Source organism: Sorex araneus, chromosome 2 (genome assembly GCF_027595985.1).
Source record: "Sorex araneus isolate mSorAra2 chromosome 2, mSorAra2.pri, whole genome shotgun sequence".
Taxonomy (NCBI): Eukaryota; Metazoa; Chordata; class Mammalia; order Eulipotyphla; family Soricidae; genus Sorex; species Sorex araneus.
Genome location: NC_073303.1, coordinates 202,598,804 through 202,622,342, shown reverse-complemented (window position 1 = coordinate 202,622,342; position 23,539 = coordinate 202,598,804). Strand labels below are relative to the sequence as shown.

At 44.4% G+C, this 23,539-nt stretch overlaps 1 protein-coding gene across 3 annotated transcripts in view; it reads left to right on the top strand.

The window, feature by feature from the left end:
- Positions 1–23,539, top strand: part of DSCAM (DS cell adhesion molecule) — a 602,651-nt gene that overhangs the window by 395,782 nt on the left and 183,330 nt on the right. For all 3 annotated transcript variants that reach the window (XM_055127368.1, XM_055127369.1, XM_055127370.1), the window contains exons 10-11: positions 589–708; positions 23,069–23,242. In XM_055127368.1, the coding sequence (XP_054983343.1) occupies positions 589–708; positions 23,069–23,242 (294 nt within the window). The remainder of the gene's footprint in view (positions 1–588; positions 709–23,068; positions 23,243–23,539) is intronic.

Here is a 23,539-nt window from a genome sequence, read left to right as displayed (position 1 = left end):
AGACTTGGGTCGTAACCCATCTGCTATCTCCTGCAGCAGCCAGTTGCCTCTTCACCAGAATTATGTCAATCACCTGTGTGTCTTTTCTTTTTCTTTTTGGGTCACTCCCAGCGATGCACAGGGGCGACTCCTGGCTCTGCACTCAGAAATTATTCCCGCTGGTGCTCGGGGGACCATAGGGGATGCTGGGAATCGAACCTGGGTCGACTGCGAGCAAGGCAAATGCCGTACCCATTGTTCTATCACTCCAGCCCACCTGTGTGTCTTTATTAAATTTGGGGGCACAGTTTAAAACCAAGATGTATCCCTTATTACCGTTAGGAAATGTCCTCTACACAGCCTCCTCAGAATCAATCCAGATTTATTTATTTCTGTCCTGAGATTGTTTCCCTCATTCTTCCCAAACTTCAAATACTATATTTTTTATGTTACATCAATAGGTTTTGAATATATTCTTTGCCTTGTAATGCTCATTCAGATTCTAGGATTTCTTATCACTGCACCTTCAATACACTGTTAATTTTGTTGGTTTTGTCTGTTGGGTTTGTTGGTTTTGTCTGAACGACCGATTACGTTCTTCTTTTTCAGTTCCTCCCAAGTTTGTGGTTCAGCCACGTGACCAGGATGGGATTTATGGCAAGGCAGTCATCCTAAATTGCTCCGCAGAAGGTTATCCTGTACCCACCATCGTGTGGAAATTCTCTAAAGGTAGGAAGTTACTGGGTGTTGCTTGTTATATGTAAAATATGAATCGTGTTCAAAGAATGGAAAGAAAACTCCTGGTTGTTCCAGAGATGTGTCCGGATACATAAATCCTCATCTCCACGAGAGGCATCTTCTTACACTGCAGGACTTGGCCTCCGCATCTCATTCAGCCCTGCAGGGGTCTGTTCTGATAGAGTGGGTCTCTGGAGAGCGGGGGACAGGGCAGTCGCCCTTACAGCTTACTGCTGCCTGTGGGGGGTGCTGCTTTGCACCCCTCCGTGGGGGAAGCCTGATCCGCTCACGCTGGAGATGCTACAAATCTCTCACTGTTAGCAATATGCTCCCCACTCTCAACACACACATACACACACACACACACACACACACACACACACACACACACGGTAAGTAGTTTTAGAAACTTATGGTGCCTAAAATGGAATGAAATAAAAATAAATCCTTTATATACATGGTTACCTTACGTACGGAAAGTTATATACCATTGTCTTGTTATGTTCTCTTATGGGGGCCGGAACGATAGCACAGCGGTTGGGCATTCGCCTTTCACGTGGCCGACCTGAGTTTGATTCCTTCGCCCCTCTCAGAGAGCCTGGCAAGCTACCGAGAGTATTGAGCCCAAGAGGCAGAGCCTGGCAAGCTACCCGTGCCTATTGGATATGCCCAAAACAGTAACAATAAGTCTCTCAATGAGAGACGTTACTGGTGCCCGCTCGAACAAATCGATAAGCAACAGGATGACAGTGACAGTGACAGTTCTCTTATGAAGTACTCTTGAGTGGTCAAAAAGTCCTCAGCAGCCGATTCTCAGTGTCCAGTATTCCTCTTCCCTCTTAGTCGTGCGTTCTCTTCAAAGAAACGGCAGCACTTCCCAGTTTGATGGTAAAACTGTCAACAAAATGTGACTAGAAATGCATAAAGTGGAAGCCCATGTAGGAAGCTTCTTGCCTTGCATGTGGCTGACCCAGGTTCAATCTCCAGTACCACATAAAGTTGCCTGGATATCACCAACAGTGACTCCCGAGCACTGAGCCAGAAGTACTCTCTGGGTACTGCTGAGTGTGGACCCCCAAAACAAACAACCGATGCTTATTTTATCATATTCTTATCAGTTGATATCATCTTATATCAATCTTTCCAGTGGGAAGGATTTCTTAACTGTCTTTTATGATTCATGTATTTTAATTAAATAATTCATCTATTGGGCTGGAGTGATAGCACAGCGGGTAGGGTGTTTGCCTTGCACGTTGGCCGACCCAGGTTCGATTTTTCTGTCCCTCTCAGAGAGCCCGGCAAGCTACCGAGAGTATCCTGCCCAGACAGCAGAGCCTGGCAAGCTGCCGGTGGTGTATTCGATATGCCAAAAACAGTAACAACTAGTCTCACAATGGAGACGTTACTGGTGCCCGCTCGAGCAAATCAATGAGCAACGGGAACACAGTGATTACAGTGAATTCATCTATTAAGTAATTGATGGCCCATTACAGATTGGTAGGGTAAATAGACAACCAAAAAAATAAGCCATGAACTTAATATAATTTTTATGAGTGTACTTATTGATTTGCTTATTTAATCATGTTTTGTATTCTGGATGATGTGTTTTGGAACAAAACGTGAAAGAAATAATAATTATAAAATACAATAATAATAGACTACAAATAATAAAATAATGTTATTATTTTATAATAATATAATAGCCAGGGAGGTAATGCAGCAGGTAGGGTGCTCACCCTGCACATATCTGCTGCAAGTTCAATCCCCAGCACCCCATCCCCAGCACCCAAGTCATTTATAAACCTGAGGCCCCCAGGGGTGACCCCTTAGTAGCCCCTGGAGTAAACCCTGAGTACAGCCAGGTGTGACTCAAAGCCAAAAAAATAAGCAAAATGAAGTAACAATCAAGAGAAATGACAAACTGGCCACCGTTCCTACCCTTTGAGGACAGAGAATGGAGGGAAAGGCCGCTGACAGTGTCCACAGGGGGCTCACGTGCTCGTGCTCTAACAGGGCACGCCTGGCAGAGCTGGGCTCTCCAGACAGGTGATGTCAGCCGTGGTGCTCCCTGTCCCCCAGGGCCCTACTCATTGGTGCTCCCTGTGGTACCAGGAATCCCGCTCAGGCTGGCACCTGCAAGGCCCGTGCCTCACCACCCGAGCTATGTCCCGGCTCTACACGTGTCTGATCCCCTGTAATGTGGCATACACATTGTCTTATTTAAAAGGGTTTTCCTTTCCTCGTGTGAAACTGTTATTCAAACTCTCTTCCCCATTGATTCTTTTTTTCCCACTTTGGAGGACGTGTCTGAAGCAGCACGTTGCTTTCCGTGGAACACGGGACATATCAGATTTAGTGGTGGGTGAGCCAGCGTGGCACGGTGAGTCTCTGTCACAACCCTTGTTCTCTCCTAAGGCACTTCATCAAGCTTCCCACCGTGAGGGCAGTCACCACCTCCCAGGCTCCCTCCCGTGTCTCTGCTCTGTGAACCCTGTGTGAGCAGTGCCCGAGCGTGATGGCAGGGTTCATGCGTGTGCTTGCAGAGGCCAAGACTTTAGCTGGCGCTGCCCTGAACATACCAGGGGACTCACACCCCCTCCCAACAACCTGGAGTCTGTTTCCTTTCGTCTTTATAGTCCGTCTTGGAGGAAATGGTTTCCTACTGGAATTTTCAGTCAGATGCTAACGAAGTTTTAGTCATTTATGAACCACCGACCCCAGCGTCCTCTTCAGGGGATTCCCCACTCGTGTTCTTTGCACACTTAGCCACGTTTTTATTTAGTCACAAAAGTGTTTTCCCTGCTCGACTGAATAACACACAATCTGTTATGGATGTGACATGCGTATTATTCATTCTTATCTCCAATGTGCAGATTTAGTTGTAGTGATCTTATTAATCAAATTTTCAAAGAAAAAAGTTAATTTTGCAACAACTTTTTTATTTTTAAAGGCAATGCACCCCCAGTAACATAGATAGCCAGATAATGACATTAATCACTTGGGTCCTGATTTTCAGATTTCTGTCTCTATCTCCAAATCTGTCTTGCTTTCCACGCACGTTTTATGTTCTTTGATTCTTCTGATGTATAATCTTCTTTCAGCAGACTATGAATGGCTTTCCATGTCTGCAAAGGTAGGTTGTTCCATATAATTTCTAAATTCTAGAGTTTGTTTTAACTCTTTACATGTGTGCTTCGGACTGGAGTGATAGCACAGCGGGTAGGGAGTTTGCCTTGCACGAGGCTGACCTGGGTTCAGTTCTTCTGTCCCTCTCGGAAAACTCAGTAAGCTACCGAGAGCAGCCTGGCCAGATATCTGTGGTGGATTCGATATGCCAAAAACAGTAACAACAAGTCTCACAATGGGGACGTTACTGGTGCCCGCTCGAGCAAATTGATGAACAACCGGATGACAGTACTACAGTGCTACAGGTGTGCTTCAAATTCTCCCTTGCTTTCATAAGGAGCGAGTTCAGGAATTGAGTTCCCAGGCCTTGCTCTTGCCCAAAGAGGCATCTGTGCAATTATAGTTTAGGGCTAGTGTGTTTCCCCTGAGCCATCAGGGACCCGTGTTCCCCTCTCCCATCCCTGCCCTTATGCCCACCCCCTCCCATCCGCCTGGCAGAGACTCACCCCCGTTTCCCTGCAGAGGAGGTGGAGGCAGAGGGAATTCCTCTCTGTCCACATCAGCTCTCAGGGACGCAGCCAATGTGTCCAGAGCCATTTCTGCCAGCATCTCACAGGGGCTCCAAACCGGGCCACCTCCCGCCCTCCAAGCACAATCTAGGGGTGATGAAGTGCTTGTTATCAGTTATCACAAAGTACTCTGCTATCCTGCACACGTATGGCAGAGAGTGGGTTCTGTCAGCCGGGGGAGCCCGGCGCTACTGAGGGATGCTGTGTGGGGTGCTTTCCAGTTTCACTGTTTCAGAATGTCTGAGAGACTCCCCATCTCGTTGGGCCTCTGTCTGTGACAATTCTTGCCCCCCACCCCCATCGAGGATATTTTTGAATTTCTGTGTGGGTTTTTTAGCGGGAGGGGTTGGAGCCACACCTGGTGATGTTCAGGGGTTACTCCTGGATCTACACTCAGGGACCACTCCTGGTGGTGCTTAGAGGACCATATGGGATGCTGGGGATCAAATCTGGGTTGGCCTCGGGTAAGGCAAATGCCCAAGTACTGAACTATCTCTTCAAGACCCCCATCAAGCACATTTTTAAAGCAGACCTGCTGCCTCCAGAGTAACTGCTCACACACCTCTAGGGTTTGCGTCCCAGGTGATGGTGTCTCACTCCGGCACAAAGGCCCTTCCCTTGCCAACACCACATATTCTTACAACCTGCATCAGAGCTTCGGGCTGTTGTTCAACATTATTTTCTAATGGCACAGGGGGAATATGCAACATTATTTTAATTTTGCCAGTAATACAGACATTTCTTAAGGAAAGCAAATGAATCTTGTTTATGAAATGTGCTTCCACTGATTCAATAGTCAAGAGCATGTCCCTTCTCTGGGCCAAAAAAATAATTAAAAAGTCAGCTAAAGCTGGCAGAGTTGTTTCTCTGAGAGGTGCAATAGCTTAATCCTGGGCTACAAAATTTTGGAACAAATGGCCGTGGTTTCCAGGCAGTGACTGTAGAAATAAACCCTCTTCCCTGGAAAATAATGTTACTCAAATTCTGACTTTGGGTAGAGATAGAGTAAGGCTAAATTATTTAATTTCCATATCTCCATATTTTTCTTCACACATATGAGCACACAAGCCCACTTGTTTGAGGGAGATTCTATTCTTTTTAATTGAATCACCATGAGCTACACGTAAAGCTTTCTTGATTGAGTTTCAGTCATACAATGATTTAACAACCATCCCTCCACCAGTGCACATTTTCTACCACCAGTGTCCCCAGTATCCCTGCCCACCTCACCCCCTTTTCACCCCTCCCCCTGCCTCTGTGGCTGACAGTTTCCCCCATACTCTCTCTCTCTACTTTTGGGCATTATGGTCTGCAATACAGATTCTGAGAGGCCATCATATTTGGTCCTTTATCTACTTCCAGCCCACATCCAGAACTGTTCATCCAACCATCATTGACCTAGTGATTCCTTCGCTATCCCAGCTGCTTTTGAGTATATTCCTTTAAAAATAGGAATTAATATCCTAATTAACCTCACTTTGTGCCCAGAAATAAATGGGTGAGCATGTGGATGCTGTCTATCACCAAAAAGAGGTTTGCCGCAGTGTCTGGGGGGGGGGGGCAGGGGCATCTCTGGCTTACTGCTGGAGGAACTTGTGCATGTCAGACCATGCCCACCCTCCAGGGAAGCTTTGTCTGAGGACAGCTATGTCCTGGCATAGCTAGGGGCAGGGAAAGAGAGAAGAGGGAAGGGTGATAAGATTGTCAGATCTGTCCTGGGTCAGATCCCAGGAGTTGGTGATGTTTGAATGACTGAGAGAAATGTGAGATGAATTGTGTGCATAAAACGAACAAGTGGGTGCCATCAAAGAAAGGGCCACTGAGTGTCAAAGTCAAGAAGAGAAGTGGGCATATGCCAAGATTGTTCCAGAAATGCTGAGGTGGCCATTGAAGCTGAGTCAGAGTGAGTGACCAATGATCCTCGAGGTCCTGGAGGTCCTTCATGGATCATTCGCAGGAGTGGCTGAGCCAAGCGGAGTCTGGGAGGGGCGGGGCCTACAGCTATGCTGAAACAGGAGCTGAGTTAGTGGAACCCACAGGAGCAGGGTGACCTGCCCTCAGGGCCTCTGTGGCCAGCATACAGGGAAGGGCAGTCAGGGACTTGACCCGTCACAGGATTTCTGTGTTGAGGTCTCGACCAAGGAGACAGCATGGGGGAAGGACAGACAGTTGAACTTTGGATCTGTTTGGAGAATGGACTGGACACGGGTATGGCAGGACAAGTCAGGAGCCGGGGTGGTCCAGAAGGCACCTGGGATTCTCCCCTGATCACTTCGGAGATGGAGCGATGCTCAGGAGCACAGAGGCCCTGCCACTCTCTCTGTGACACAGCCATCTGCTCGAGCAGGAGCAACGCCATGTTCTCAAGACACCGCCCCATTTCACTGATAATCCCTTACCCTCTGCCAAGAGCTGCACCAGGGTCTGGCACTGCCTGCCAGCTGCAGGTTCCCTCGGGTCCGTGTTAGACTTCGTGCAAAATGCCAGTCATGCCCGTTTCCTGGCGAGGAAAAATCTAAGTTCCTCTCTACTGAAATAGCCCGTACCACCTTGTTACCATGAAGTCAGTGTTACCGGTAGACCAGTGTGCACATTATTTCCTGAGGAGTGAGGGGTGAGAGGGGGGAATCTGAGGGCGCCAGACTTCCTCTCAGACGGGAATCTGAGAGGGGATGATGATGATGATGGTGATGATGAGAGTGCTGGCAATGATGGTGGCAGTAGTGGTGGTGGTGGTGGTGAGTATGAGAGTGGTGAGAGTGGGAGTGATGGTGATGATGGTGATGATGGTGGTGGTGGTAGTAAAAATGGTAGTGGTGGTGGTGGTGGTGCTGATGGTGCTGATGGTGGTGGTTGTGATGGTGATGGCGATGATGAAGATATTGTGCTGGATAACAGTGATGATGATGGTGGTGGTGATGGTAAAGGTGGTGTGATGGATGGCAGTGATGATGATGGTGGTGGTGATGGTAATGACTAAGGTGGTGTGATAGATGGCAGTATGATGGATGGTGGTGATGGTGGTGGTGGTGATGGTGATGGTGGTGGTGATGGTGATGATGGTGATGGTAGTGGTGATGATGGTGATGATGATGATGGTGATAGTAGTGGTGGTGGTGATGATGGTAACTATGGTGATGATGATTGGTGGTGGTGATGGTGGTAGTGATGATGGTGATGATGATGATGGTGATAGTGGTGGTGGTGGTGATGATTGGTGGTGATGATGGTGAGTATGGTGATGGTGATGATTGGTGGTGGTGGTGGTGATGGTGGTGGTGATGGTGAGTATGGTGATGGTGATGATTGGTGGTGGTGGTGATGGTGGTGGTGATGGTGATGATGGTGATGGTAGTGGTGATGATGGTGACTATGGTGATGGTGATGATTGGTGGTGGTGATGGTGATGATGGTAGTGGTGATGATGGTGATGATGATGATGATGGTGATAGTGGTGGTGGTGGTGATGATTGGTGGTGATGATGGTGAGTATGGTGATGATGATGGTGATAGTGGTGGTGATGGTGATGATGGTGATGATTGGTGGTGATGATGGTGACTATGGTGATGGTGATGACTGGTGGTGGTGATGGTGATGATGGTGATGATGGTGACTATGGTAATGGTGATGATTGGTGGTGGTGATGGTGATGATGGTGATGATTGGTGGTGGTGATGGTGATGATGGTGATGGTAGTGGTGATGATGGTGATGATTGGTGGTGATGATGGTGACTATGGTGATGGTGATGATTGGTGGTGGTGATGGTGATGATGATGGTGGTGGTGATGAAAGTGGTGTGATGGATGGCAGTGATGATGATGATGGTGATGGTGGTGGTGATGAAGGTGGTGTGATGGATGGCAGTGATGATGATGGTGGTGGTAGTGGTGGTGGTGATGAAGGTAGTGTTGTGGTGTGCTGGATAACAGTGATGATAATGATGGTGGTGGTTCTGATGATGATGGTGATGAAGAAGATATTGTGCTGGATAACAGTGATGATGATGGTGGTGGTGGTGATGATAAAGGTGGTGTGATGGATGGCAGTGATGATGATGATGATGGTGGCGGTGGTGGTGGTGTGGTGAAGCTGGTGTGCTGGATGGCAGTGATGATGGTGGTGGTGGTGGTGAAGCTGGTGTGCTGGATGGCAGTGATGGTGGTGGTGGTGGTGGTGGTGTGGCGACGATGTTGATGATGGCCCCAGTGATACTCACATACACCACTGAGCTGACTTTGAAGTAGTGAGTCCGTAGCTGGGCCATGTTCCCCCGGGTGTATTCCTCACTGTATCTGGTGTCCTCTTCATTGATAGGCTTACATAACATTTAGTTTAAGGGGTTTCTCTGGACTCTCACCATAGAGCTTTCCTAGCCGGGGCTCCTGGGCTGGCTCTGTGGGATGCTCCAGTTGTATTTTCTAGGCAGGTTTTTTTCTTTCTGCTATTTTTAATTTGTTCATTATCATCTTCCTGTGTTTGAGGCATTTTTCATAATTCTATGTATTCCCCAGGAAAATCAGTGCTCTTTTTTGGCTTCTTGAATTATACCTTCATTGTTTGCAATTTTGTTTTTTCTTCTTCCTCCTCCACCATTGTCAACCCCTGATCACTGTGTCTGAGAGTTCCTGCTGTGTCAACAGGTGACTCATTCATTCAGTTCTCAGAGAGCTCACGGAAACTACTTGTGTTAGGTGACTCATTGCCTGGTTTCTTTTTTCTCTTCCTTCCATGTTTCTTGTTATGTGCTTTGCTAGATCTTGACGTCATGTAAGGGTGTATAGAAAAGGGAGAGATGTAACATATCCAGAGTAGAGATGGCTCCGTGTGAATATCCGGTCTCAGTGTAAAGCCTTGTTCTCTGATTCTGAGACCCACTCCAGATCCCAGGGAGTCCCGTGCTCCCAGCCCATGTGTGCTGTGTTCACTGATACTGGTTTTTCCCCCAGTGTACCCTCCCCACATTCGCATAGCAGCTTCACAGATGCATGACTCATCTGTAGCCTCTGTGACGCGTGGATGGACCACAGTCAAGTGCCATTTTGACTGCATCCAGTACTGCGTGTTCTTTTACCAACTCTGTAGTTGGGACATAAGTGACTTAATTTTGTGGCAGATAGAATTTGCATCATTTCTTCCTCTTTTTCCTATGTTCTTTGACCATCAACTCCCAGAAGAGTATAGTGCCACCCAGCCCCACTCAACAAGAAAACACTCCTGACCGTTCTTCCCGTCCTCTTTCCTCCCAGTGATCAACATGGGTTTTACTGAGTTTAGGACTTAGTTTTGTTGAGTTTGGGGGATTTGTTGTTTGTTTTACCTTTTTTTTTGCATTGGCTGTTCATAGTCTACATATGAGTGAATTCATCCAGCACTGTCTTTCATTTCCTGATTTATTTCATGGACACAATCACCTCGGCTCCATCGTTGTTTATCCAGAAGTACATGGTCCATCTGTTTGTAATTGCTGAGTGATTCGTTTGAGCACATAGATCACAGTTTCTTTATCCAATCCCCTGTTGATGAATATTTTGGTTGTTTCCATGTCTTACATGTTTGTGAATGTTTTTATGACCACAAAGGTGCAAAATATTTTCACATTAGTGTTTAAAATCCTTTAGGTACATGCTTAGGTTGATATTATTGAATATAAAGACATTTCTATTTTTTTTTTCTACTTTTTTTTTAAAGAGGGCTGGAGTGATAGTACAGCAGGTAGGGCATTTTTGTCTTGCACACAGCCAATTGCTTGCAATTACTCTGTCTCTCTCAGAGAGTTTGCAAAATTGCCCGCATGGCAAAACCTGGCTAGCTACCCATGGCGTATTCAGTATGCCAAAAACAGCAAAAACAGTAACAACAAGTCTCACAATGGAGACGTTACTGGTGCCCGCTCGAGCAAATCGATGAGCAACTGAATGACAGTGATACAGTGATTTTTTTTTTATCTTTCTGGGTCACACCCAGTAATGCACGGGGGTTACTCCTGGCTCATGCACTCAGGAATTACTGCTGGCAGTCCTCAGGGGACCATATGGGATGCTGGGAATTAAACCCGGGTCAGCTGCGTGCAAGGCAAACACCCTACCCACTCTGCTATCACTCCAGCCCCCCGATACAGTGATTTTTAAAGAAAATTTTCATACTGGTTTCAGTGGCCTCTGCACCAAATTTTGTTTCACCAATAGAGAAGTTTCTAGTTCTCTGAATCCTCATCATGACTTGGTGTTTCTTCTTGGGTTTTGTATGTTTTCAAGACTTCTCTATGCTCCATCTTTAAACCTTCACCCCTAGTGCTTACAAACTAATCTTGTTAACTCTGGACATCTCTTTGGAAACATAGGTACAGAAGGAGGCCGGAGAGAGAAAACAGTGGGTGGGGCTCTTGCCTTGCACACAGCCAGCCCATAGGATACTTGATGTCCCCGATGTTCTCTGAGCCCACCAGGAATGATTTCTGAGTGCAGATGCAGAAGTAACCCTGTGTAACATCATGTGTGGCCCACCCCGCAACCCAAAAGAAATATAAGGACTGAAGGAATCTCGGAGAAGCACAGTAGAAATGATTATTTCAAAGCGAGGGCCAAGTTCAATGACCCAAACACAGTATAGGGCATGAAAATGATTTGACCTGCATGAACCATGGCTTCCTCGTATGTGTAACATTAAGGGGACTAATATGATGATTTAGGAGAATGATTCATAGGAAGCATTTATCATGGTTCTGGCATGTAGCAATTAATCAATATACATTAACTGTTCTCATCATCCTGATTGCCAATATCATCAATTCACGTGCTTAATCAATCGTCCTAAAGCCTATTCCTTGAATAGAACAACCTTTTCTCATGATGTTGAATTGCTGAAGAATATATTGGAAACGTGTCCACAAAATCTGGGCATTATTCTTTCATAGAGCCTTATCTTTACATCCATTGGTGCTCAGGGGAAGTCAAGGTTTGCTGCTCGGAGGTTGCTTGGCAGATGTCACCTTGACCTGGGAGAAAGAGTGTAAAGAGGATCAGTATTATTAAATCACCATAAATTTCAAAGGTACAAAATTATCCGTGGTTAAGTCTTGGTCGTACAATGCTCCAATGCCAATGCCCGCACCAGTGCCCACTTCTCTTAGCCAACATCCCCAGGTTCCTTCTCGCCTCCTGCCATGATTTTCTCTTTCCCTTTCAGGCACTGAGGTTGGCCCACTGTTTGGGCATTATGCATGTCACTTTACCTCCTTTCTGGTCCTGGTCCGGAGTGACCACTTTGACTGGGGTGGTCTCTTGCGGTAAAGGAGGCTCCGGAGAAGCCCGTCAGAGTGGTTTGATGGGGGGACCAACATGGCACCTGCTTAATTGCCCTGAACCTGAATTCTGTGCCCGGCCCAGCCTGCAGACTGCTCTCGGTGCTTAGGCACTACTTCTCTGGGATCCTAAACAAATCTCACACAGTCCCTTGCAGTTTGGGGTGAGCCCAACCCGCAGAGGCCACGCCGAGTCACAGGAGGTGAGGAACAGTCAGGCCTCTGCGAGGATTCGCTTGTGGGTGCAGAGACCACAGACCCCAGCAGCCGTCTACGCACTTTAGAAGATGCCAGGGGAAATGTAAAGTCGCCTCTGGGCTCTAAGGAGCCTCCCAGGAAAAGTTGACAGAGAAACTTGGACCTGGAGTGGAGGAGTGAAGTCTGAGGGTAGGAAAGCCACGGGGCTGAGGGATACTGCTGAGCTCTTCTCTGGAGCAGGGACCCCCCCCCCCCCCATGCATTGGCACTGCTGATGCTCTGAGGCTTGCTCGCGTCTGTGCCCAGATCCACCTGTCTTTGCACGGACGCCCGCTCCACTAGCTATTGTCACAGAAGGGAAACTCTCTCTCTGAGCCAGGCAAACCAGAATGCTGGGCCAAAAATCTTTGCGGCCTCCATACAGTCAAAGAGGATCAAAGAGGCTGGAACTTCTATTGCTTGCTGAGAAGCAATAATTTACAGTCTTCTGCGTGAGCCTGGAAGACAGAGCCTTTCCCACTCTTCTCCTTCTGACCAGTCTTGCCCCCTCCGCCCGTGCTCATCACCTCTTCCGGTCACTGCAACGGACACTTCCACCCTCATTCCTTTGCTTGTGTTTCCTTTGGCCCCAGCAAAGGTTTTTTGTAGTATATACGTGGATTATCGCTCCCGTTTGAAATATGATGAGAGTAACAATGCTGAGAGAACAGTTGCTTGAGGAAAGTGTTTATCAGCTTCAGAGAGGACACTGGACTCCAGATTTCAAACTCCTAGCCCAGTGCTTTCAATCCAGACAGAAACATGGAAGAATGGAAGATGAAATAAACAGTCTTAATGATGGCACACCTTTACTGGGATCACGTGTGGGTGCAGATATTAAAGATCGTTGATAAAGGTGTAAAGTGTGAATCTGGCTAACAAGGCAAGGAACAAAGGGTCAGAACAGAGACACATATTCTGTTACCATGGAGAAATAGCAAGGGCAGATTCTAGAACAATCCGGTCGTGAACCATGTGAAAGGCCTCTGGAGGGATCCTCGGGGTAAAACGCTGACCTTGATAAAAGTTAACTTGAATTATAATCAACCTTCATGGGCCATCTAAAAAATAAAAAGAAAAGAAATAAACAGTGTTTCTACAGGGGTCCCTGTGCCCCCTTAGCTACAGTGACACCCAGGGGTTCTCCCCCTATTCTTCCCCAACTCAGCTTCTCTGTGCAGTAGGTAAGAAAGTTCACATAAATTCAGTGTGCACCTTGTATGAACCTGGCATTTCCCACCATGCAATAGAGCAGTAAAGTGGTGCCAGCTTGACCCTTGTTTGCCACAGAGAATTGACAACTAATTAATGGCTTCTGGCTTCTATAAGGTCACTTCTGATTGAATGAGATGATATAATTTCACATATTGTGTACACTGGGTTAAATCGGACTCTTTATAGTAAGGGATTATCTAAAGTTGTATTATCATTGGATCACTGTATAACTGTCATCCCCTTGTTCATCTATTTGCTCGAGCAGGCACCAGTAATGTCTCCATGCATCCTAGCCCTGAGATTTTAGCAGCCTCTCTTTACTCGTCCTTCCCAACAGTGCCGCATTGGAGGCTCTTTCAGGGTCAGGGGAATGAAATCCATCATTGTTACTGTTTTTGGCATATTGAATATGCCACGGGGAGCTTGCCAGTTTCTCTGTTTCTGCATCTTGGCCATTGATGGATCACATGGCACCGTGGGCAGTTTGTGGGTGTGACTGCCAAGCTACTGGAAGATGGGAGATCTGGGCCGAGGAGGCCCAGTCCTGATCCAAGCAGGCTTGGAGCTCTCAGCCCCGGGTCCCACACATCTGGGATGGGTTGATGGCTGATAATTCAGTCAAATCATTACACACAATCCCCCTTCTTCCCCCTCCGCCCCTCCCCAAGACTTAAAACTGGTCCTTTGGACTGTGAATTGTTTGTCTGGTGAGCATGGGTGTAACCTCAATTTAGGCTCATAACCTGACATTTTTTGAAAAAGCTAATGCTTTTCAAATGCGCTATTACTTTATCTTCATCTTTAGGACCTTTTAGTAATAAAAATCTAAGCTCAGTGTAGATAGGAATTAATAGGTAGTTCTTTCCTACTCTAATTAAGGCCATTAGCATTGTGGTGAAGTTTGCAATGCAGTTGCTGAGTACAAATGTGTCAGATCTCAGAGTGTTGTTTTTGTGGTGAGAAGTCTTTGATGGAAGGAGGGTTTGTTTTGTGTTGTTTCACCTATACAGAGCTGCAATTATGTTCAACTCCACCTTTCTTTCTTTTTTTTTATATTTTGAGGGTTTTGTGAATTCTACATAATGTGGGATGATCATTGCTTTCTGAAAGCCGCTGGTGTGTTGCCTCATGGATTTGTTATTTAAACTAAACATTTAGCTGGATTTTCAGCTTATGACTCAAAAGTTCCAAAAATATCCTTTAAACTTACCCTAAACAACGTATTGCCTTTCAAAGGGGATTTCTTGGTTTTTAAACCAACTCCTTATCAAAGTAGAACTAACCATTTATGCTTATATATAAACACAGAAGCGACCCCTGGGATGCACCAGAGGACCTGGAAGGGAAAGTGCTCCTAACTATGCTCGGAGACCCCCAGGCTACTCCCAGCAGTGCTCAGAGGCCCAGATGATATCAGGAATTTAGCTGAGGGCTCTGCATGGGTTGCTACCTGCTCCATACTACTGGAGCCATACATCTGGGCTCTACAAGCATCTTTTAGAGAAGGAGCAATTTGATTGTATAAATAATTAAAAGATAGCTCAACATCTAATCCATATTATACAACAAAAATGGTGAAGTTTGTAAAGTGGGAGCATAGAAAAAAATTTATGAGCTAAATTAATCTGACAACTAAATAAGACGTTAAATATTTGGTTCAAGGATAGGAGTAGACTATTTAAAAAAAAAAAACAAATTGCCAATGCGTCCATGATTTATGTGATACGTCCAACAATCACAAAGTAGACACAATAACAAGTATAAGGAAAATCATGAGATTCAAATAAAATTAAAATGGGATTTCACTATATTGTTGATGAAAGCACCAATGGTGTCTGAGAAAAAACTAACCCCCCCAGTCATCACTAGAGAAGTACATTGGCACTTCTCTTAGCAAGCCATCAACAATATCATTTCCAATGTATTACTGAAATTGAATGTACTCCAAGTATTAATCTCTTGGACTGAATCCTTGGAGTGGAATTCTGCACATTTTCCATTCCAAAGGTTAATGCAAGAGATTTCTTATGACTGTATCTTCCTCTTCATTGGCAGAATGGTCAGTAAGTGGTGACGTCCATGGCCACACAGCTCTTTTGTAGAATAGTAAAGATAGTAAGTCAATGGATGATAAAAATAATTATGAGAAGCAAATATGAACACTAGCATTGTCTGCGTACAACATACAGTGAGCTGGATATACAGTGTCTGACCCTCTCAGACACCCTCGTCTTCCCTAACCCTCCTCTTCCCATCTTGCCTGTCTCACCCAATGCAGAGTACTCCCCCAGCTCCCGGTGGAAAGAAAGTTTAAGAACTTTCATGCCTACACCACCCTGTGAAATAATTTCTATTAATATACAGGCAAGAAAACTGAGGAACTGCAAGATACACTAATTAAATCATTTCTCACAGTGTGGTGGAGATTGGTTGCTACGTAACAAACATCCTTAAAACTTAGTAACTTGAAAAAATATAAGTACATATCACCTCCTAATTTTTGTGCAAAAATTACTTAGGCGTGACAATATGACTCAAGTGAGTCCTCTGGCTCAGGAGCTCTCTGGCTGCCCTGAACGGAGAGGGCACTGGGTCATATCTGCTCTCAAACCCTCTGGCAGAATCCAGCTTCGCAGGGAGAGGCGGGAGACCGCTGCCCTGGGGTCTCACCTTAGGGTTCTCCACTGAGAAATAACCACGTGGGGACAGGAGGTGAGTGGACGGGGTGAGCTTGGGGAAAAGAGAACAGCCCCAGAGAAAAGTCTCTGAGAACAGCCCCAGGACAGATAGCAGACACCCCTTCAGACATCCTGCTCCTCCCAGCCCCTTTCTCTTCCCACCGAGCAGGCCTTAAACTCAAGTAGAGTGCTCCCCACACCCCTGGTCACTGTCACTGTCACTGTCATCCCGTTGCTCATCGATTTGTTCGAGCGGGCACCAGTAACGTCTCTCATTGAGAGACTTACTGTTACTGTTTTTGGCATATCCAATACGCACGGGGAGCTTGCCAGGCTCTCCGAAAGGGGAGGAGGAATTGAATATGGGTTGGCCGCATGAAAGGCGAAAGCCCAACCGCTGTGCTATCGCTCCTGGTAGAAAGAATATAAAAAGAGAACATTACCTGGGCTACCTATCTTGGCTACCACCTATCCCAGCTTCCGCCAGACTCTTCCCATCCTTTTCTGCATTAAACTTCCTGTTGAATTCTGTTGTCTTGTCTCTGCTTTCAACCTTGCCTTTCAAAGGGCAAGAGGCTGCATGTGCTACACAGGGACGGATGCGTGTGTCTTATTAAGGGAGCTCTGGTCCCTTTAAACAATGGAGTCGGGGTCTTGAGCAGGAAGGCAGGCATTTTACTCTTCGATGTTAAGTTTCTGACCAAAGATTCACAGATCCCTAAATTGCAATTGTCATCTTTTGACCCCCAGGTCAGATAGCTTTCACTAGTGACTTTTCCAAAATCTATCTTTTTTTTTTCTAAATCAAACACTCCTTTGCTGACTGATTATTTGCCAAACATGTATTCATATCTTCTGTGACCTGTCATAGCATTAATTTTTAAAGGATCTATGACATGTTTCTATTATTCTTTTGCTTTTTATACATTTTGTCTGCCTTGCATGAGGCTGATCCGGGTTCGATTCCTCCATCCCACTTAGAGAGCCTGGCAAGCTACCGAGAGTATCCCACCCGCACTGCAGAGCCTGGCAAGCTAACCATGGCATATTTAATATGCCAAAAACAGTAACAACAAATGGAGACATTACTGGTGCCCGCTCGAGCAAACCAATGAACAATGGGACGACAGTGCTACAGTGCTACATTTTGATCATTCCAATATGTGAACAGATTTAGGGATATGAATCTAAGTGTTGTAGTTCATTTAGTCTCACTTTATAAAATGCCCAGAAGCCAATACCAAGGAAAGCAACGTATTGAAAAAAATGAAAAAAGTGCACTGTTGTGCTTTTAAAATTTATTCTCGGGGTGGAGCAATAGTACAGCAAGTAGGCCGTTTCGTTTGCCTTGCATGCGGCCGACCCGGGTTCAATTCCCAGCATTCCATGTGGTCTCTCAAGCACCGCCAGGAATAATCTCTGAGTGCATGAGCCAGGAATAACCCCTGTGCATCACTGGGTGTGACCCAAAAATCAATCAATCAATAAATAAATAAATAAATCACTTGTATCACTTGTAGTCCCATTGATCTTCAATTTGCTCGAGCGGGTGCCAGTAACATCTCCATTTGTCGAAAATAAATAAATATATAAAATTTATTTTCTTTCATTTTCAATTTTCATGTGCAAGATGTGCTTCTAGTTAGATTCTACTTAGAATGTTGTTGTGATACTTCATGTTTTAGATATGTGACTAAAAGTTGATAGAAACACTGATTATTAGTAGGTTCTTTCACTCCCTCTCTACTATCATCTAGCTCATATACCCTTCTTGCATACTTTCAAATCAGACAGCAGAAAACGAGGGGAACATGTTAAATTCTGCTTACAACCGACCTGTTTTGTAAATAAATCGGAACACACCAGGCAGTTCATTTCTAGCTATTTTCTCTGACTAATTTCTGCACAAACTAAACCATTGACTGTTTGACCCTTTAGAGAAAATTATGTTCAACACTTGAAACTGTTGAGAGTTTTTAATCCCCAAGCTTGATACAACACTACACCTACAGAAATATTATTTTATTTTTAGCAACAGCTTTTATAGTTTTGGGCTGCATAGTCTTAAACTTGAAAGAAAAAATATTTTCTTCTATGTATGTCTGCTTCATGTTTTGATGCAAATTTCATTTTGAAACATAGCATCTTACTGAGGCACAAAAATAAAATGAACATTAAAATTGGCTATTGATGTATTCCTGACTTTGCTAAAATTATTACGGATGCAAGTTAATTAACTCTAGCATTGCAGTTTTGATAATATTTGCAAATAATTATTTTTATTTATTCAGCTAGATAGCACAGTGGGTAGGGTGTTTGCCTTGCATGCGGCCGACCTGGGTTTGATTCCTCTCTCCCTCTCGGAGAGCCTGGCAAGCTACCCTGGCAAGCTATCGAGAGTATCCCACCCACACAGCAAAGCCTGGCAAGCTACCCGTGATGTATTCAATATGCAAAAATAGTAACAAGTCTCACAATGGAAACATCACTGGTGCCCGCTCGAGTAAATCAATGAGCAACTGGGCGACAGTGCTACAGTGCTGCATTCTTTTTCTCACACATACGCACTTCATTTTATTTTCTAGTCTTATTCTTTTTGCTTGCTGGACTCTCTGAGAGGGTCGGAGGAATTAAACCTGGGCTGGCCGCGTGCAAGACAAACACCCTCCCTGCTGTGCTGGCTCCAGCCCAACACTCACATTTACAATGCTGGCGTAGGGCTGGGAGAGTAATTCAGCAGTGCAGTACTTGCATTCTAAGAATGAGGTGCTGAGTTCAATCTCCAGCAGCCCTGGGAAGAGGAGAGGGGTGGAAATCATAATGTCAGTTTAACATGGCATCATTACATAAAAAGAAGAAAGAAATGGTCCATTCACAAAAGAAAAGGAATTTGACAAAAATCACCCTTAAGGAAGCTCAGATAGAGACTAGAGTGATAGCACAGCAGGTAGGGTGTTTGCCTTACATGCGGCTGACCTGAGTTCAATTCTTCCATCCCTCTCAGAAAGCCCAGCAAGCTACCAAGAGCATTCTGCCCTCATGGCAGAGCCTGGCAAGCTACCTGTGGCATATTCGATATGCCAAAAAACAGTAACAAGTCTTACAATGGAGATGTTACTGGTGCCCGCTCAAGCAAATCGATGAGCAATGTGATGACAGTGACAGTGAGACAGTGATTCTTTTTGCTAGAATATCCTATTCAAAAATATTGAATGAAAGTAAAAGACCAGGCATCAGTTTTAATTGATCTTTGGTGGAGAATAATTCTCTCTTCCACAATCTGAAGTAATGTGAGTTGTCAGAGTTGTCAGAAGCCTTTCCAGTTTATCTGATTATTTGATTCTGCTCCTAGTTTTGATGAGTCTCAGTAATGGATGTTGAGTTCTACAAATTATTTATTCCTGTCTCAGGTACCGCCGGGGTGACGAGGTCATCCCGGCTCTGGGGGCTGCACCCCTCATCCCTGGGCTCTGCGACTCAACCCCACACCTGGCTGAGAATCACCAGATGGACCTCCAGGCTTACTGGTCACTGTTGGGGTGACCCCCACCCAAACCCAATTATTCCCTTTTCATACTTATTGAAGTGATCCTATTGTAGGTCATTGTTTATACGTCATAAGGCGAACTCCATTGACTAAGATTTTAAACCAACCTAGTATTTCTGTGGGAAAAGCTCACTTGGCTATAGTATATTATTCTGTAGCTCTGTAGCACTGTTGTCCCATTGCTCATTGATTTAATAAAACTTTTAGAGAAATTCTGTGTTACTTTTGGACTTTCCATGAAATAGGTAAGGACTACATCTGTAATTTTCCCCTACACTTTATATAAACACTGTTGTTTACGAAATTGTTCATGAGTATTTGCTACAGGCATTCAATACTCCAACACCAGTCCCACCACCATGACACCCTCCCTCCCCCCCTGTCTCCAAGTTCCCAGACCACCCCTTGAGCCTGCCCCCGGCAAACCCTCAATAATTCAATCTAAGAGCTTCTTAAGGTGAACTAAGTCACAGATCTATGACCTCTTTTTATTAAATAAAGCATTCATTATAGCTCAATCACACAAATTTTGATATGTTTTTGTTATTAGTCACTTAGATATGCATACAAATATTTATTACTTTGATGATTTTGATGATTTCTTATTTGAATCATAAATTATTTAGAAAGTAAAACCCCTTAGGAAGTGTTTTTTTAACCTTAGAATATTTGAGGGCTCTCTAGAAATACTCTGATTATTGATTTCAATATTTTTTGCAATGGAAATACACTATTTTTACAAAATTTATTAAAATTTCTGTTTTGGCCTGCAATATTATATCTTTTGATAAATATTCTAAGTATATTGACACTAATATTCTATTGTTGGATTCATACTTCTATAAATGTCAAAAAGTCTAACTGGACGTCCCTATTAAAGTTCTCTGTGTTTGCTATAGGGTTCATCTGCCCTTTCTCTTTCTCTTCTCTGGGACTCTAGTTGCTTAATTTTAGAATGTTTGATGTTGCCCCAGAACTCTCGGATCATCTACTCTGTGATTTTCGCTCTTTTGAGCTTTTCATTTTATGTTCAAGAATTTCTGTTGACCAAGCTTCATGTTCACTAGCTCTTTCTCTTCCCATCACCATCTGCTGTTTGACTTGTTTAAGGAAACCTTCATCTGTGTCATGTTATTTATCCCTCTCTTCTATTCTGTTTTAATGTTCTTCCTAAATGCTCCAAGACTTTTAAAAATATAAATAATTATTATTACAAAACTTCTGTTCCATACCACAACTCTGTTCATGAACTATTCTCTGGCCATAAAAAAAAAACACTTTCATTTGTGTCTCACAACATTTTATGGAATCTGTCCTTGTGCTTGAAAACACAGAAGCAGTTGAGGTGAGGGATATATCTCTTTGCTTCTTACCTGATTTTAACCTGGACCCTCTCCTCCTGGACTTTGCCAAATAGAGATTGTTTTCATGCTCCCATATATCCTTACTGTGCTCTTTATTCCTCCAGTTTTGTTGAGGCACCGTGACTTATTAGTACTGCGAATGATAGAAATTTCATGCATAGAACATTCAAACACCATCACCCCACCGTCAGAGCATCCACCTCCCTTCGCCATCATCCCAGGCGCCCGTCCAGGCCCTCTAGGTACCCCCACCACCCTAGGTAAACTCAGTTTTATAGACCAGTGCTCAGGCTCTATTGCCTTTGATGGTTTGTTGATCTCTCACAGTGCTTCCTTGTATCCCGCATATGAAAGAGACCATTCTGTGTCTGTCTCTCTCCTGCTGACTGCACTCAACCCTCCACTTTCATACACATCGTGCCTAATTGCGCGATTTCATCTTTTCTTAAAGCTTGAAAAGATTTATTACCTTGTATTTATTACCTTGGGCATTATTACCTTGTGTGAATTTCTTATTGTGTCCTTAACTCTTTGCCACCAAGTTTACCCAGTGTAAGACTCTTCAGAGTTTTGAGCCTGTCAAGGAATAGAATGATTTGTGTTTTCTATTTTTGGCATTGTTAGAGAGAAGGTGACATCATTTTGCTTTTCTTCATCCCTAGCAAGAATAGACTTTTTAATTCAATCTTTAATGTGTTCTAATTTTATTTTGGTCTTTAAAAAACCTCTTTTAGGAACTCTGCAGGTCCTTATTCAATATTTATAACGCCTTATTAACTTATTTTATCTCTTTGGTGGCTGAGATAACTAAAGCGGATATAAGGCACAGGAGAACACAGCCAGCCTTTGATGCTGTAAACGGAAGCAATGGGCAAATGGCCTGTTTACGTGGGGGGCGGGCACTGGGAGAAGCGTCTTCCAGTCTCAGGTCTTCAGATGTAGAGTTTGAAGCTTCCTACTTGCCCAGCATGATGCCTGAGCCGCTCCAGTCTAGGCTCTTGAACCATCTGCCGCAGAGTTTTATTTGGTTCACAGTTCGAGCTTCCCACAGGAAGATGGGGTTGGTCAGCACCCAAGGCTTTCTCCCGGCCCCTGCTGGAAATCCAACCTATTTCAGAGAAGATCAAAGTCTCATCAACCTCCCAAGGGTTGCATCGACACCTCCTATGCAGACCCACTGTCCCCAGGAAGGTGGTGTGGGAAAGCTCTTAAGACAGCTTCATCCAAATCACCATCTTCCCGGAAAGCTCCTCGGCCCTTGATCTTACGTTATTTCCCCAAAACTGTACTTTTAAAATAGTTTTCTAAACAAATTATCAAATGCTTTCTAACAAATTATCAAATGCTTTCTTTTCAGCAGGTCAACTTTAGGGGGCAGAAACTCCAAATCAATGAGTGAATTTTTTGTTGAAATATTGAATGTAATCAAAGTAAAGTGAAAGTAAAGTGAAATTTACCAGTTACACATGCAGGGTGGGGGACTGGGGAGGTGGTGCGGGGAGGTATACCGTGATTCTTGGTGGTGGAATATGTGCACTGGTGAAGGGATGGGTGTTTGAGCATTGTATAGCTGAGACTTAAACCTGAAAGCTTTGTAACTTTCCACATGGTGATTCAATAAAAGAATAAAAAAATAGTTTTCTATAGATCTCCCATTTGAATCATATATACCAATATATAATACCATTGTCTTTTTTTGATAGAAGAAACTGGGAGCAATGGTGTTAATGCATTCTAGCTGAGTGCAATGATTTGACTTATTTATTTTAATAACACAAATAATGTTTATGAGCATTGTGTTTGTAGACTAGAATAAAGAGGTTGCTTGTAAGAAGTCTCGCCTCCCGTGGGTGCATGCAGTGAACTGTCCAAATGCCATGTCTCCGGAGCATTCTGTGTTTACATTCATGTGAAATCCATGAGAACACAAGAAATTTACTACCCCTGGTGGTATCTACTTCTATAATTATTCTCCTGTGATTTCTTTGAGTAATTTATCAGCTTCTTAACATGCAACAAATCTGTCTTTTTGTGTAGAAACTCTCTGGAAGATTTTTTTTATTCCTTATTTTGGTTTGAAATCTTGTATTTTCAATGAACATATTTTTCTCCAAATTAGAATTTCCACGTAAAAAGAAAAAACAACAACAGCAGCAGCAAAAGACAAGGTCTTGGTGTAGGTGGTGACTGTCTCCTATGCCCTGTGGCATCTTTTAATTAATGGGGAGAATTAATATGGGAGAATTTGTGTCTACTGTGTCCCCATATCTATTCCGTTGGTGTCATTATTTCTCCTTTATGTTCTGTTCCAGGTGCTGGGGTTCCCCAGTTCCAACCGATCGCCCTGAATGGCCGAATTCAGGTCCTGAGTAATGGGTCTTTGTTGATCAAGCATGTTGTGGAAGAAGATAGCGGTTACTACCTCTGCAAGGTCAGCAATGACGTGGGCGCAGACGTCAGCAAGTCCATGTACCTCACGGTTAAAAGTAAGGAAGAAGAATCCTTCGTTTTACCTAACTAGGTCTTTGGGGCTGAGGTTTTCAATGGTCTCCCTGTCCATCTGTTTCAAAAACAAAATAGGGGTTTGCTGAATCTAAGGTTTGCCTTAGAAATAGAATAGAAGATGTGACCAAATCAAACCAACCGGTTGTCATGAGCACGCGCTCCCGTGTCTGAGATTTGGGCCCAGAAGATCCCTTGGGTTCTGAGGGCTATTTGGCACAGATTCTGAGCAACCTAGCAGATACCGAGCTCTCTACCATTAGCACCCGTATTTGTAATCT